Genomic DNA, 16,775 nt, shown 5'->3' on the forward strand with positions numbered 1-16,775 from the left:
TTGGGCGAGAGAAATCAAAAGTCGCATAATACAAGATTTTAATTTAAATCGCGAAAAAGATGTCTCTTGATAAAATTATCTTTTCTGTAAAATCGCAGATTCATAAAACGAATGTGCAAGTCGAAGGATGCACGTAAAATTAAGATTAAAAATTATACTATCTCTATGTAATAGGAAGCTTAATGATGTACGCTGATGGCATGGGTATGGAAGGAGGATAAGTAAGGTAAAGGGTTTTGAATTAAGGTTTGGCGCTAATGATTACGCATGATGCGTGATGACTGTCGGCGCGTGCCGCACGAAACAGCTGCCAACAGCTGCTTTAAAAAGGGATCGTTTCTCTCGGTCTTCTTATTTTTACCTGTCGCTTTTGTGATCGAGCGACAACGCATCCGCGTCTCAAACATATATATTGTATGTTATAGAGAAATATTTTTTTCCAAAATAAATCTTTTTAAAAATTTAGCTATAATTATAGAACCTTTATCTCTTTTGAAACATTGGATGCAGAGATAATATGAGTTTAAAGGTAACCAAAATTTCATTATTCCTTTTCTAAGTTTATCAACTGATGAATAAATTCTCTCTATACAAAAAAAAAATCAACAATTAAATGGGTTTATATGTAAAATCTTGTCGCGTATTAATGTTAAATTGCTAGAGAACAAATGAATTATATTATTTGACTGTTATGTGGATTAAACATATATAAAAAAAAAAAAACATTTTAATAGTATTATTCAATAGATAGAAAAGAATTTTAAATGGAGAAATTATATTTTTCGGAAAAATTAATCGGCGAAAGTATAGCGGGATATATCCTAACGTATTAAGAGCAGCATTTTATGCGTGAGAGAGTACGGGGGTTCACATATCGCGTCTCGATCTGGCCAAAGTAGGCGGAAGAAAGGCGCAAGGTGTTCTCTCGCAGTCAGGTGGCCGCCTTCCTCTGTGCACCTGTTGTTGGACGGTCAAATCTGCATTTCATCGAGTCTGATTAGAAGAGCAAAAAGATAATGATCGGAAGTCGATGATGCACAATTTCTAGTCCATCCATAGTATAACCCATTTGACATTATACGATATACTCAATTGCAGAAAAAAATAGATACGCGTCGTCTATATAGCTTTACACTATTCAGAGATATACATTATATAAGCCAAAAAATAAAATGACTATATAGAACGATTAATAAGATTGTTTAGTAAAAGAATAAGTTGACCGCGCGTTGGTTGGTCATTGGCTATCACCTGTCGGTAGTAACCCTTATTAATTATATGCAATTAAGAAATAATTATGAAATTTTATGAACCGGTCGTTCAACTTTTGATTTTGTATCGTGACTTCGCTTCCTGAGATACCTAAGAAGAATATTTCAAATTAAAACGTGTTACGCGGTTAATAATTATAGGTTCACGCTGTAATTTGAGAATCTGATTTCTCCAAATTAAAAATATTAAATAAATTTGATAAAAATATTGTATATGTTACTGTTAGGGCCAATCGATCTTAGAGAAAAATGTTTCTCTTTCATGAAACAATACAAAATATAATTAAACGTAAAATACGCAATTCTTTTACAATGATATGTAAGCACGTTACTTGTATAAAGAACTTATTTATCAATTTGGGTGCATACATAATACATCTTTAATTGTCCACCAATATTATTCAGAAGATGGTCCGGTATCAATTGCGCAAAATAGTTTTCGAATCGCTTCTGGAATCCGATCTCAAAGATTACAACATATCCTCGACCAGCTTTAGGTCCGTTGTTGATTCAGATTCAGGGCTACTATACTAACCATCTGCCGCTCTGTACGATTTCAGACGGGCGAAGGCAAGCCTCACATCAGGCACCAACGGGACGGCTCGCACTGCAGCAGATGCGGTCCAGGTTGGGGCGTGATTAGCCGCTGCGCCCGCGGCCGCGACACCGTGTGCGGAAAGTGTCCCCCCGGCACGTACAGCCCGCATCACGGCACTCAGCCCTGCTGGAACTGCGCCAGATGCGGCCCGGGTTTGTACGAGGCGCATCCGTGTACCTCGCGCACCGACACCGTCTGCGACTCCTGTCATCGCCCGACCCCGGACAATCCCGATTATCGGCGCAAGTGCGAGGGTCGCGCGAGGTTCTTCCTCGCACCGGAGGACGCGCGGAACACCGCCGAGGAGAGCGTCCTGGTGAACGAACCGGCGTACCGTCTCCAGCTCAACGACAGGGAGCAGATACTCGAGAGAGACGTGGAGGCCATTCTGAGGGACAAATCGGTCCCTCGATCGGAGGATCTATCGAGAATCTAATTATCATACGAATATTGATCCCGAATAAAATGTATTAGAGTAGGTATTCTTCGTCCATCGCGGACAAGACGGAAACAAAAGGTTTTTGTAACAATGTTACTCAGTTGTTATAAGTTTCTCGAAAGGTTCAACTAGGATACTCGAGAAATAAGCGGATCGGGCAAAGTATAAAATCCGAAGATTCAAAAATAAAGGATTAGAGGAATAATGTATGTATATGTTCGATATATCCATCTTTTAATACTAGTCAATTAATATTTAAGAGAATTGATATTTGATTGAGAAGTAGCGTGCGATCTCGGTACAATGTTTGATTTGCATTCAATTGGAAATTTATTATTTTCTGCCTCTCGTTCATTTATTATATTGTACACACACGGAGGAATTCCGATCATTCTGCATCGTACAATGCAGCACAAGTGGAAAACACTCTCTATATGCCAAGTATAATTAGCATATAAAAAAAATTTCTTTTCTCTTATGTACGAGTAAACGGTTATATTTTCAATATTTAAGTCTACGTTATATGTCATAATGAGATGAATATTTAATGTAATTCAATATTATCTGTGTGTGGGGGCGCTATAAATTACTTTGCAACATCTGTATCGAAATTTTTACATACAGCCATTCTTGAATTTTAGGATATATCTTCACGAAAATTTTCGTAATTACATTTTTATGTGCATTTGAATATATAAATATTGCACATGTCATATATATGCATAGATTAAACTCGCCGTTACCATCGACCGACGAGAAGCTCGTACGCTTATAACTAATCGATATATTCGAATCCACGTAAATGCGATCTTTCGAATTTCCTTTGGAATTAGTGCGACGCGTAATGGCAGATGTCAAGTCACATTTAGTCCTTGATTGTTATTTTGCAGTTTATCGAAAAGCATTTTGGTATCCGTGGTTACGAATATTCTGCCAAATATTCTGCGGCATGCTTTTTCGGTCGATCATGCAAATGCGAGCGGTTTAAAGATACGAGCGAGCGCTGCAAATTATATCTGTGTTGCTGTATCAATATGGCCATTTACATTTTTTAACATTATTTATACATATACAGTTCTGTTTAACGGATATAGATCTCTCTGTATATTACACACAAACTTGCGGTGTGAACAAACTTCGATGTTACATTTCCAAAGACCTTTCCATATCATTATAATCTTATTTCGTTAGATAGGTATAATATGCACACATCTAATCGATACGCACGTATATTCCAATTTTGAGGATAGATTGGGATTGTCTCGTTGCATATACGGCTTTTTTTATTCGGGAGAACTAATTGTAGATATCAATAAACGAGAACGTGCCAAGTTCGATACGTTTAAGGTGAAAGTTTCATCGGCATGTGTCCTCGTTTGATTTCACTCGATAATATATCGGTTCTTAACAGCGCGTTAAGCTTCCAGAAATTATTTTCTCTCAAAACGAGAACGCTGTGGGCTACATATCAAAAATAGAGTAGCCAAAGTATCTTTTGACTTTCATCCTTTTAATGGTATGTCACGATTGGTCCACATAATCCATGTAGCAGTGTAATATTTAAAATGAAGGATAAGACAAATAAGTGGAAATTACAAATAAACTATTTATATACCCAAGATATTTCAATAAAAATCTTACGAACAAATATATTTTTGGGATCAGATATATATCGTTTCTTTTTTATTTATTTACCGATATTTATACTTAATAGCAATTCGATGTTCATTAATTCTCATTAATTAATCCTCTCAAGTGTCGTGCAATTGATAAAACTGATAGGACTAGAAATTCAGCGATATGAGTTGACTCTGATATCGTTATACAGTGGTTCACATTCTTACTTAGCGTGCATGTAAAATTAAACGTGACTCGATTTTATCTCTATATATTTTTGTTTTTATATATACACGATTGTATTTAACATTGAGTGAAACGACAAATACAAATGAGATTATACAAGCCAACATGGCTTATTTTCTAAATCTAGATATATTGATAAGATAATTTACACGCGAATTCCGCCTACGAGACGATACATTGTCCTGTCCGATATCACAAAAAATACTCGAATAACATCAATATCGATCGTATCCATTGCTGTATCTGTATATCTAATCAAATATTTTGTGTGTTAATTACCGCGTCTCTCCAATCATGATACGTTTGTTATTTCATATACTAGTAAATTTCATAGTCAAATAAACACATGTATGCGTAACTAATAATTGAATGCCAAGTTATACGTAATTGGATATATCAGCCAGATGCGGCAAATTATTATAACGTTATGAAAGAAATGTATCAAATAATACTATTAATTTATCTTGATACTACACTTTTATGAGTAAGTTGTTTGTAAATATATCATAATGAAACACTATCTAAACATTTCTATCGCTTTATTCATCATATATACCATTTCGATCCTTTATCGTATATTTAATTGTTACGTTCGTATGGAGATATAATTTTCAGGGACATAACTTTGGAAAAGTTCATTCAATAAACAGTAAACACAGGACGCGTTTCTTGAATAGAGATTGTGGCCCCTTTAATATAGTTGCTTGTACTTTCATGTTATAACACTGATCACAATAAATCAACGTTCGCAATAACTTTGACGATTAAGTAAAACGAAGCGGCATTATCGAATATGTTTGAATGAATGGAGGCAATTGTCGGACTAACGAGAGAATCGAGAGAGTCGAACAGATATAAAATAAATCGGTGATTTTCTCTTCACTCCGAGAGGAAGAAGGAAGGTTTATAGGATATGATGAGAATCGTTAAAATCATACTTGAAAGAGAAAGAAAAATGTAAACAAATGTACGCGCTACGAGAGATTAAAAATTGCTTTCGCATAACGAGATTAAAATACAATTTTTGAACTTTCTTAAAGTTGTCTTAAAGCTTTTTGAAGCTCGGAATTTGAAGGATCGGAGGGTGAATTTGTAATAAAAAAAGAAAGTATATTCGAACAATGTATATAGTTAGAACAAAAAAAAAAAAAAAAAAAAAAAAAAAAAAAATCCGTTACACAATATTCGCTGCGAGAACGCCAAGAGAAATAACAGCCAAACTCAGCTGGAGATCAAGATCAATGTACGCCCATTAATTCTAATTCGAGTTTAAAATCACGACGGTCAGGAGCCAACAATAGCCACGATACAATTCATGCGTATGCTATACGAAGAAATAAATATAATCTCGATAATTATAAAAGGACGAAAAATCGAAATCTACCACGAATATCATCATACGATACATTCGGCTCGTTCTTCGCAGATAATTATTCTTCTATTCGCCGACTTTTTTTTTTCTTTTTTTGGAAGGCAGGAGAGTTGGTTCGCAATGGAGAGGGTCTACTGTTAAATTCCTACAATTCCTTTAAATTTCTCCTTTAAATCTGTACACGATTAGACCGTAATGAAGAAGAGACAACGACAGAGGATGACCATGCGAGAAGATATTTCGTGGGACACGCGAAAAACACTCCCTTTAATTTCTCTCGCGATCAGCAAGAAATATTCTTAAGATATTATACATTCGAATATTCGAATGTTGGAATATCCCGATGAGATATAATCCTGAAAAATCCCGCGAAATAATCCTGAAATAGAAGGAGATAGGCTCTACAACAATTTAATGCAATAAAACGCGCATAAAAGCTTAGGAAGTTTTTGATATTACGTCGCTTTCTGCATCTGACTTTGCGTATATTCAATTGGCCAACTAATCCCGTAAATTCTACAGTAGGCATAACAATGAATATTACACGAGTAGTACCATTCGAGATATTCGAATTACGAATATTGTACATTGCATTCGAATATCGAATCGTACCGACATTGATTGCTTCGATCGCCGGTTGATCGGATCGCATCGCTGCATAATAATCTAACAATTGTGTATCGTCACACACATTTCTCTCTTAATACATAATCCGTATATTTATAATAATATATGAAGGTATGTATATATATTAACGTAACTTTCATTTGAATGTGAAACGGCTCGCACACGATTCATCAATTCGCGTAAATTTTTTGCATAATGTTTATTTAATGTGATTTGATTTTAACATTGCCAACAGCTTCAACTTCATTTATTCGTGTACGCAATAATAATCTTCTAAAGCGTCGAATCATGTGCGAGTTTTTAAATCTAAGCGCAAAACATATTTTCATCTCTATATTATAATAAACGAACATGAACGAGTAAAGATAAAAAGATATCATTATTATAAATCTCGTTGGTTGTCTTAAAACATAATTTTACCGAACATTATATAATCTTCCTTGCAAATCCATGACTGGTAATCAATAGTGGCGGTCGAGGGTTCACGTCAATCAGTTTGTTTATTTTTTCTTTTATTCATAATTTTCGGAAGAACAAGTTTCGATAAAATGACAGACTTATACTATGAGATTCATTAAAAAAAAAGTCGCGTGCAATATATATAGAAGATTGATAAAAATTACAAAATGTTTTCTAATTAGTATATTATTAGATTATATATATATATAATTTTTATAACATTGTGTAAAAAAACTATGAATGAAAAATATACATCACATCGACATACATACAATATAAATTATAAAATCTGCATATATTACATGTATATTAAAAAAAAAAAAGATCTGTTAACGATACCACACAATAAATTGTTACACCGACAATAATTTATATTTCTAGATGTGTTTTACGTCGGTGTACCATTGCTACTAAAGCGTTGATTAAATTTTGTAGCAAAGTACATATTATACCATATAGAATTTACAAATTAAGAAAAACATTCTTTTATAACAACTTTTGAAATATTAATCACAAGAATGAAAGGAGAGAAAATGTAAAACGCCTATATTTTTTTTACATTAACTTATGATTCAGCAATAATTACACGATAAAAGAACCTAACATTAAAATATTCAAATCCTGTCGCATATTGTAAAATAATAATAATCGTAGAAAAGGGAAAAAGAGATAATAATATAATAAAATTCCATTATGCACAATAAATCAAGAAGTAAAAGAAAAACTGATAGCGTCGTGTTCTCTCGACCAATATTAGTCAAAATATGTGACTATATATAATCTAAGAAAAAAATGAGGAATATAATAAGGATTTAGAAATATGGGGAAAAGGAGGGGGGGGGGGGGATTTACACTACAATTGAATATGAAAAATATACATCTTACTTTCCTGAAAAAATAAGACATAAATGGAGTAAGAAAAAAATTTGAGCTTGTATGGCTACAAATAGTGCAACCTATGTATCTCTCGTAAATGTTTATAGCCATTTGTAATTAATTCAAATTTTATATGTACAATTGTATAAAGCTTTATAAAGATCGGTAATATCTCACTGATCATTATAAAGCGATATTTAAATCATATTTAGAGCTGCTCTTTCCATTGTTAATATTATAAAACGCATTTCGCAAAACACACTTCAAATATTACCTGTACAGAGTATATACTCTATTGAAATATACATCTTACGTAAAATTCTCAAAATAAGTAAACATACTTCTACAACTACAAATCATTAATCGTGTGATTTAGATTTCAATTAATAATATACTAAGATTATAACATACCTCCTATTGGAATCATTTTGTAAACATAAAAATGACCAGCCATGGATTTATCATATATCAATATCAATATTATATAGAAAATCTAGAATATTATTCAAAATCAAGATTAGAATAGGGCGCAATTAAATATAAATTCTACTAATTATACAATAATTAATTTGCAGCTGTTAAATATAAGGATATATCTATCTGATAAACAGCTAATATTATACAACTACTGTCATTGTGCCCAAATCTACTCTCGCTCACGCGACAATCTCATAGCGAAATATCGATGCGAATAATCCGTGACGCGTGGATACAAAATGATGTAACAAAGAGACATTCACATACAGAGAGAGATAATTCTAACCTCAAAGATCTGATCTTAATAACTCGCTGATATTAAGAGTTATATAAATTGTAACGATATAGAGATAAGTATGTATTATAAAATTAAATAAAAAAAAAACATTCTTTGTTTCTATAATGTGGCTCGAGAGTCTATAATATATATATAACCATAACTATAAAATATCTAGTTTTTTTTCTTCTGTTTCACTTTTTCTCATTTCATTTGCATAAATTGTATAGATTGTAATATGAGTTACAGATCCATATAAAACAAATCTACACATATCTTCAATTATGACATAATACTGTCTATCATAGCCAGCTTATATGTATGTTGCTTTTTCTTTCTGTACGTGATTGATTTTGATAATTCTGATTCAGATATATGTCTCTTTGATAAAACGATGTATAGTGACACAAAACTACCTACACGAAGATATAGATTTCATACAAGAGCGTTATGAGTGTAAGCTTGGGTACAACGCAAATGTGTCTTAATAAATAGTCATCAGTATCTTTTTAAACGACGCGCGAGAATGACATCCTCTTTCGATAATGATATGTCCTCTCACGACACAGTACTAATTTCTCGATGACATTTACGCCTGCTAGGCCGTTTAAAATTGGTCCACCAGCAGGTCACAGATCTCTACCGACATTGATTCTTTACTTGAACGTACTGTTAAACGAAACATCTACAAGTGAAAATGTACAATTAAATGAAATTTATATATGCACACAATTTGATCACAAGTTTGAATCTTTCAAGAGTTTACAAGTTACCTGGGCTTGCTTATTAGGCTCAAGACGCAATAGGCAACCCACTTGCTGCGCTCTCATATGAACGATACCGGCGCAGACAAAGTTATCAGGATTCGGGTCGATACCGTCAAGCAATTGCATTCCAAAACCTTGTAATTTTGTACGTACTTGTGCTAAATCCATCGGTTGCTGCGCTTTGAAAATCTTTTGCGATCGTTGTTGATTCGCCCTGAAAACAAATTTAACGTTCGATAAACCAATCTAAATTGATTCCACTTCTTTTTTTAACTAAATATATTATACTCATATATCATACCCGCCAAGATTTTTCCATCTTGCGAAGAAAGATTCCCCATTCATCTCCGTTGGTTCGAAAAACTTGTTAATTGTTAATGGTAACTTCATTGTGATTTTTTGTGGCACGTTATTATAAATGAAAGAGATAATCATGCTCGGCGCATCTGCGAAAAAAAAAAAAAAAGAATACTATAAATAAAATAGACTACCGATTATTAGAGATCTGCAAAAATGTCAAAGTAACATACCATTATAGTCATCGATGCATTCTGCATTTATCATTTGCTGGATCTGAGCACCGGCCTCCAATATAGGATCAACAGGTTTTACTTGTACGGCTAATTTTGCTTGATTCTCATCTGTCCAAGATAGCTGTGGCTGAAAACTGTGTAATGCATACTGTGTTTTGTTTCCATAGAAAAGGCCTATGCGTCCAAGATTTTGCCTAAATTCTGATTTTACACCGATTTGTATCAAATCGCTCTCGAATAAGACACCATTATTCTTACAAACAAACCTGGAAAGTATAAAGTCAGGATGATAATAAATTCAGATATATATCCCAATATTTGAATTATATTAAAATATTTGATCATGCAATGTATCTTACTTCTTAGGATTGTATGTATTTTGGGTACCATTGGTAGCACCGACTTTATTTGGCATATTGTAGATATCCCCCAAAACATCAAGTAGTACGCCTGTGTTACTAGACGGTTGAGAGGAAGGTGGGGTTGACAGTCCTAGTAGATCGGCGGAGGAATTGTTAACTACTGCGACAGTAACAGTAGTAGGAGCTTCAGTGTGGTGATTAGTGTTCGGTGCTGGGCTTTTGCTTTCTCTAATTTCATTCTCCGGTACTCGACCCGGTTTTTTCTTCTTTAAAACCGCAAGAATGGAGGACTCCCTCTCGGGGAATGCCGGCATTTCTTCCAGCACAGTAGCCTATAAAAATACAGGTATATCGATTACAAATCTTATATAAGTATCTTTCCATTATTATATATTGTATATAATGTACCAAAACATCAGTTGAGGCAATAATGCTCAATTGTAAATATTCCGATGCTCGCTGTTGCAATTCAGCATCTGCACTACGTAGATTACTATGCTGCCTGAAGACATCTTGAATCTGACTTCGAATCTCAGGGAACAGATTAACAAACTTTATGTATGTTGAAAGCAGTAATGCTCGGGTCATAGGAGAGCACAAATGATACTGCGCAAAAGAGAGAGTGTATATTTGTTACATATACCATATATTCTCAGTAATATATATATTATTTGCTGAACATTGGATAAATGCTTACTTTGGAATGTAAGAGCTGGAACTGAACAGCTGGAGAAGACCGCAAGTCACCAGCAATGAGATTACCGAATTCTCCAAGTATGTAACCACCGACTTTAACCATATTTTCGTGACAAGCTGGCGCTTGTAATGCCTACAACAATACACATAACGTACACCTAAAGTAGCTAGAATAATTTTAGCAAAGAAAAAAATGGTATATTTTACCTCGAAGACGGTCTTTGCAGCATAACCCTGAACATCATCTCGATTGATAACGATTTGAATAACACGGTACCAAACTTCTTCGGAGACATAATCGCCTGCTATCCTAATTAAGTTTAGAATAACATCGACGTACCAAGTGTAATCAGTCGCGTATTTTTCGGCTAGAATTGCTACCTTAAGGACCATCTCCTCCCTAATTGAATAGTCGGCCGTTTCCAAATAATTTAGCATTTCCTGAACTATTTCTTCGGCATTACTTTTATCACACATGGCATACAATAGATCTACCGCCTGTTGTCTCACGGAAACATCTTTTTCCATTTTCATCGACAATATGACAACTTCTTGATGTTTCTTTACAGCTTCATGCGAGAATTCCGAGGTAGCCAAATGGCACATAGACTCGAGTGCCAAATATCGCAAATTAGTCTCGCGATTCGATAAAAATTGTCCGAGTTGGTTGCACGCCCGTACTAAAAGATTCGGCTCACTGTCGTTGTGAATAATTAAACTAATAGCCTCAAAGAGTACAGCATTTTTCGCATTTGAATGCTGGACTTTCTTCGACTTTGGTGGTTCTTGAGCTTTGTTTAATATTGTTTCTAGACATTCGTTTAATCTACCCCTCACACCTGGATCTTCAGCTACAACAATATAAATGTGAGTGTAGATATGCAACTTACTGTGCTTCTAAATACAATGTATCTCATACGTAAATTAAATACCTGGTGGTGTATAGTTTTGCAACAAGCGTAGTAATTTGACAGATAACCATGGGGCTGGTACAAAGTAATATGTGTAATCCTGTAGATCTGTATAACTTGATGTGACAATCTAAAATTGTACAAGAAATGTTAAATAATAATATTCCCATTTTTACGCACACAGATCAGTTACATTTTGTTAACTTACTCTACTTAATCTTGAAACTGCGAGACTAACACAGCCTTTGTATTCATCTGGATTTCTTTTTACAAGAGCATCTATGAGCGATGCCGCGGCCGTTACAACACCCAGATGTTGATCATTTAACAAATGAACTATGCGCGACGTCCATTCACCACCAGGTACGACATCGGGCGCGGTGCGTAGTAACCGTAACAGACATAACGCAGCACTTTGTTTCACAACGTCCATAGTATCTCTAGGAAACAAATTTTATTTTTGATGAATGAAAATCTAATATATATGATAACTATAAATTGATTAACTAATATGATCTTTACTTATCGATAAAAATACTATGTCATACCCTGAGACAAGCAGTTTTGGAATTTCATTGCCAAAGGCTTCCGCCATTTCCTTGCTACCAATATTGGCAATACATTGCAACGCCAAATTGACGTGAATTGGATTACGCGAGCCAAGATCATTTTTTATGCTTTGTATAATTAATTTGATCAAATCACTGTTGGTATTCACCAAGACTGATATAAAAAGATAACCCTAGAATCGAGTAATTTTATATTGTTATGTAAACGATAGCAGATGACAGGAACAATTATACTTACAATTTGTTTTTCCGAATATTTATTTGACGAAAGTAAATTGACAGCTTCCATATGTCCAAAGTCAATATCATGACCAAGAAGGAAAATGAACAGCAGCTTGCAAACATATTTCTTTTTCTGGTATCCGTCAAGTGTTTTATCTCCTTTAAACTTACTGCGAATGTTTGCTAATTCCTTATTAATTCTTTTAATCTCTGCCTCTTTACTTTTACCTAGTAAATTGGTAAGTTATTTGAAAAAGAGGAAAGACACTCTCTCTACAGTTTCTTTTTCTTTAAAAAGTAGATTATATAATACAGAATTATAATTATTAATGAAAATGCACATTTTAAAATAAAGTATATATTAAAAGAAGATAAAATTTTCTCTCTTTCTTTTTCCATGTATATTTTATATTTTTATGTAAATATTGATCATAAGAATAAATATTGATCGATAGAAATATCTGATAGAAGAATTAATGGCAATACGCCAACTGGTTTACTGTATCAAGGACAATTCTTTTATCTATATATATTAATGTACAATGCATAATCAAAAATGTCGGACATAAAGTAAATAATTAAAGTAAATAAATTGTATGATAAATATAAGTTATATAATTATGCTTCTTTACTTTCTAAATAAATTAAAAAGATTTGCGTATGTTTTTTAAAAAAATCCTTAATTATAACGATGCCAATGTGTCACAGATTGATATATGAGAGTCAAGCTCTATCAAGAAGATAGACCTATATCAGAACTCCGCCCCCTTTCTCCTGCTCATCTCAGCGACACTTTGCCTGCTATTTCAATGGCACGTTATCACTCGATGAATGGCATTCCGTTAATAGTTTAAAATATAAAAGGCATCAATATATATATTTACATGAAGAATAATTTGCAACAGTCGAAAACAATGATTCGCAATGTCAATATTCACAAATTTCACATTAGAAAAATTAGAAAATATTACATTACAGCACAAATTGTCAAACTACTTACAATTTCTGATATCCGATATGAACACCGCCAATCCACGCATACCATCTCCTCTGACGGCCGGCATTCTGCTTCGTTTGCTTAAAACTACCTGTGAATGAAATCAAGCTATAAAGATACTCAACGTTCGTCCCCTCCAATCTGAGACGTGCACCAACGATCCAACGTAAATATATTGTAATTGGTATTTGTTTCGCGCACTAAGAATAGCATGACGCTACGGATTAACGAGACGCGTGGTTACTCTTATCGTATCTTTCTACACGCCCATCGTTTTTATAATCACAAAACTATTTTATTCTTCCTTTCCTCCAGTATTATCGGGAAGTGTGCCGTGTGCCATCCGCGACAGAGTAAAATTCAGCTGCTGCTCGACGAAGCTTGACTTTCGCGGAGGTGATCGTGTACAAGTAATGGTAATTGACGTCGTGTGATCGCGATTAATTCGTCCGGCACGAAAAATTCAGTGTCCGGGAGTCGGAATGTCGGAGCCGGCGCGACCTACACCGAACGCCGATGGTCTTTGACAGCGGCGATCCGGAGCGATCTCGTTCTCGGGAGACGGTGTACGCGTGAACGCGCGATCGTCGCAATCGACGCAATGGATTGATCGACGTTTGGGAAACGCGGGAGAATCGTATCGATCGATCGGAGTGTTTTGAAATAGGAAAGACCGAACGAAGCTAGTGCGCGTTCTCCGTCTCCTCTTTGCGAGCTGTCGCGGGGAAGGTCGCGTCGCCGGATTTTACAATTCCGCGAAATCCGCTCGGTATCGTGGATTTCGTCGGAGTTGGCTCGATCTACGTACCGGTCTGGGCTGGGAGCTGGGGCTTGTGCGTTCGCGCACGGCTCGGTCGCGGGGAGCACGGTAGGCGTGGAGCTATTCGCGGACCCGTGCCAGAGACTTCGTGGCTGTCGCCATTTGCAACCGTCGACTGGCTCTGACGGACGACGGGCTCTACCCGTCAAAATGCCAGCGCGCATGCGTGATCCGTACTGGCGCGTGGAATTTCATATTTTGAACGTACTTTGCCACTACGGACGATTGATCGTCGCGAAAGGGCACGTCGGTGGCTCGTGGAAACTCGTGGAGGGGCGTCTCTACTCATCCGTCAATAAATTACAATCGATTCTCTACGAAAAGTTTCCGGCCAAAGAAACTGATACGAAATTAATTTTCTGAAATCTTTATCGCGCGCATTCTCGTCATCGCTTGAAAGTAAAGTACGGATTTTGAATTTGCGAGAATGAACCGGAAATGGAATATCTGTTTTTTCTTTTCATACTATCTAAACAATTAAGATTAAAAAAGAAAATGCCTTTCATTTCGATCAAATTACTCTCTCTCTCTCTTTCTTATTGTGAGATTCTTTAAAATTATTATCTTAGACGCAAAACACACACACACACAAGATTTCCCAACTAATTGGCAAGATTAAAAAATTTGTATTTTGAGCTCGGCAGTTGATTGATCGCCGTTACCGTTAATATAATGCGACAGACTCGACGCCGCGTCCCGTTTTAGTTCTCTCATCTGGCTGCTTTCTAATTTTTTTAAATTTTTCATCGGGCCGTTGTGAGAGACTGCTTCCTATATTCCAATTTGCAATCAGGTACAGTTGTAATATGAAAAATATGTAGATTGTTATAAAGAGAGGAAGAAAAATTGTGCGCACTTATCTGACATAACTCGCAAATATTTGAAATCGAAAGAATATCGGTTTCAATATATATATCGTCGATATCTTTGCCATTTACAGGAAATTAATAAGTTTTAACGGATAACGCGTCAGTTTACTTATAATTTCGGTTTTAATATTTTAGCGTAGCATCTGACTTTTATTATCAATATTTATTATCCATATTTCATATTAATGCTTGTGAAAAGATGTCGAGTAATATGGCGTCGATAATTGGCGAAAGAGAAGTGTGATGAAACATATATCGCTGAAATGAAGTGTGGCATTGTGTAAAACAAAAAAAAAACCTTAATAATATAATAAACGTAAAAATCTTTTTACCATTCAAGCAAAATTCGAGCGCTCTGTTCAATAAATTACAAATCAATCTTTTTTAATAAAAATTTAATGAGCCTTGAAAAGCAGCCGTTTGGATTCTATTGCTTTTCGACAATATTGTATTACGTTACAATGTATTGTACAATGCGTTTTTATCTTTTTACTTACTATGATTTAATCTATTTAACCAGATGCAAGTAAGAAATTTTTTTTCTTCTAAGAGGAAATTAAAGGTTACGTTAAACTCTGCTGTATCTTTTCAAGCAACATCTCTATTCTGCCCTTCATGACAGGTTGCCCTTTCTTCGTCTTTTTCGATAACACCTTAAAATTATGCAACTTTTTCTGTTTGTATTTTCTCAAGGCTTCTTCTCGTTCCGTTTTTACACGAATGGCCTCTTCTATCCTATTTTTCTTTTCCTCTTCCTTGCGTTTGTATTCCCGCTTGGCTTTGTAAAAAGCGTAACTCTTATTTCTCGAGTTGCTGTTTACAGACGTAAATACATTTAATCAATATCAAAATTTATGTCAGATTCTAATTTGATTTTGACCATTGTACATATGTACCTTATCTCGCTTGTATTCTTGGATGCACGATTTAAATTTGATAACTTTTGTGAAGAATTCTGCTGATCCTTTTGGAGTTGCTTGTAATATTCACGTAACACAGCTTTCTTCCTCTTTTCTTCCCACTGATTAACTAATGCAAAAAGGTGAATATTAAAGAAACAGTAAATTAACCTTGATGTGGCATATATTGTACATACTGATTTGATGTGGCATATACATACTTTTATACTTATTACTATATTTTTGTAATCTGTATTTTTTTTTGTCAAATTTCTTCTCACTTTTCTCATTTTCATGATCTCCCTTCTCTGCAAGTCTTTTATTTTTAATATTCTTCATATTTTTCAGTATTCAATCACACGTGAGATACCAACGTTTACGTTTACGTCATACATTAACGCCCTCGTAAATATTGTGGCCGAAGCCTGAAGCAAGAATCAGAGATAGTCAACACAAGTCTTTGATGGTAACGAAAAAATACAGTGATTTATTTTATCTACGAGAGAAAGAGATATATATTTTATATTTATATATATCAATAAAAAATTATATTACTTTGGAATTATTTTATTTAAAAAAGTATTTCGTTTATTATAAAATTATTATTATTTAAACGAGATTATTTTTATTATATTATTTGTCTGAAATGTGTGTATTAGTAAAATATATATATATATATATATACAATATCAATTCTGTATTTACTTGTCATCGCGTTACGTATAAATTTATTCGCGGCAGTGTGACATTGATAATTAATTTATAGGCTGAGCGATTTATAGATGAGCGATTCACGTTAGATTAGAGACTAAACAGCAAAATGTGATCGCTATGTGTGCATTATATTCAGCAATGTGCATCTTATTAATGG

General features: G+C 34.5%; 3 protein-coding genes and 1 long non-coding RNA gene across 6 annotated transcripts in view; 1 reads left to right on the forward strand and 3 right to left on the reverse strand.

Annotated features, from left to right (window-relative positions):
• Positions 1-1,857, reverse strand: part of LOC138934685 (uncharacterized) — a 7,637-nt gene extending 5,780 nt beyond the window's left edge. The window contains exon 1 of the long non-coding RNA XR_011447165.1: positions 1,807-1,857. This is a non-coding gene — a long non-coding RNA (uncharacterized lncRNA). The remainder of the gene's footprint in view (positions 1-1,806) is intronic.
• Positions 1-4,665, forward strand: part of LOC138934683 (tumor necrosis factor receptor superfamily member 4) — a 17,247-nt gene extending 12,582 nt beyond the window's left edge. For 2 of the 3 annotated variants that reach the window (XM_070298690.1, XM_070298691.1), the window contains exon 2: positions 1,832-4,665. In XM_070298690.1, coding sequence (XP_070154791.1) covers positions 1,832-2,305 — 474 coding nt within the window. In that variant the 3' untranslated portion in view covers positions 2,306-4,665. The remainder of the gene's footprint in view (positions 1-1,831) is intronic. The other variant, XR_011447163.1, reaches the window with a different exon arrangement.
• Positions 2,598-14,213, reverse strand: Ap-2alpha (adaptor protein complex 2, subunit alpha). The gene is made up of 14 exons (XM_070298679.1): positions 14,125-14,213; positions 13,320-13,407; positions 12,336-12,547; positions 12,077-12,270; positions 11,737-11,968; positions 11,550-11,658; positions 10,825-11,468; positions 10,619-10,750; positions 10,330-10,527; positions 9,919-10,253; positions 9,557-9,825; positions 9,328-9,472; positions 9,033-9,240; positions 2,598-8,944 (listed from the first exon to the last, which is right to left on the reverse strand). Exons 2-14 carry the CDS (start codon positions 13,381-13,383, stop codon positions 8,867-8,869), a joined length of 2,820 nt encoding a protein of 939 aa, XP_070154780.1. The 5' UTR covers positions 13,384-13,407; positions 14,125-14,213; the 3' UTR covers positions 2,598-8,866.
• A 1,045-nt stretch (positions 14,214-15,258) lies between these two features.
• On the reverse strand, positions 15,259-16,302 carry LOC138934684 (thyroid transcription factor 1-associated protein 26 homolog). The gene is made up of 3 exons (XM_070298692.1): positions 16,126-16,302; positions 15,902-16,034; positions 15,259-15,818 (listed from the first exon to the last, which is right to left on the reverse strand). The coding sequence occupies exons 1-3, from the start codon at positions 16,241-16,243 to the stop codon at positions 15,569-15,571; spliced, it is 501 nt and encodes a 166-aa protein (XP_070154793.1). The 5' UTR covers positions 16,244-16,302; the 3' UTR covers positions 15,259-15,568.
• Positions 16,303-16,775: the final 473 nt, after the last annotated feature.

This window comes from Polyergus mexicanus, unplaced genomic scaffold (assembly GCF_030449975.1).
Source record: "Polyergus mexicanus isolate NDT 795.1 unplaced genomic scaffold, iyPolMexi1.0 SCAF_7, whole genome shotgun sequence".
In the NCBI taxonomy this organism is placed as follows: Eukaryota; Metazoa; Arthropoda; class Insecta; order Hymenoptera; family Formicidae; genus Polyergus; species Polyergus mexicanus.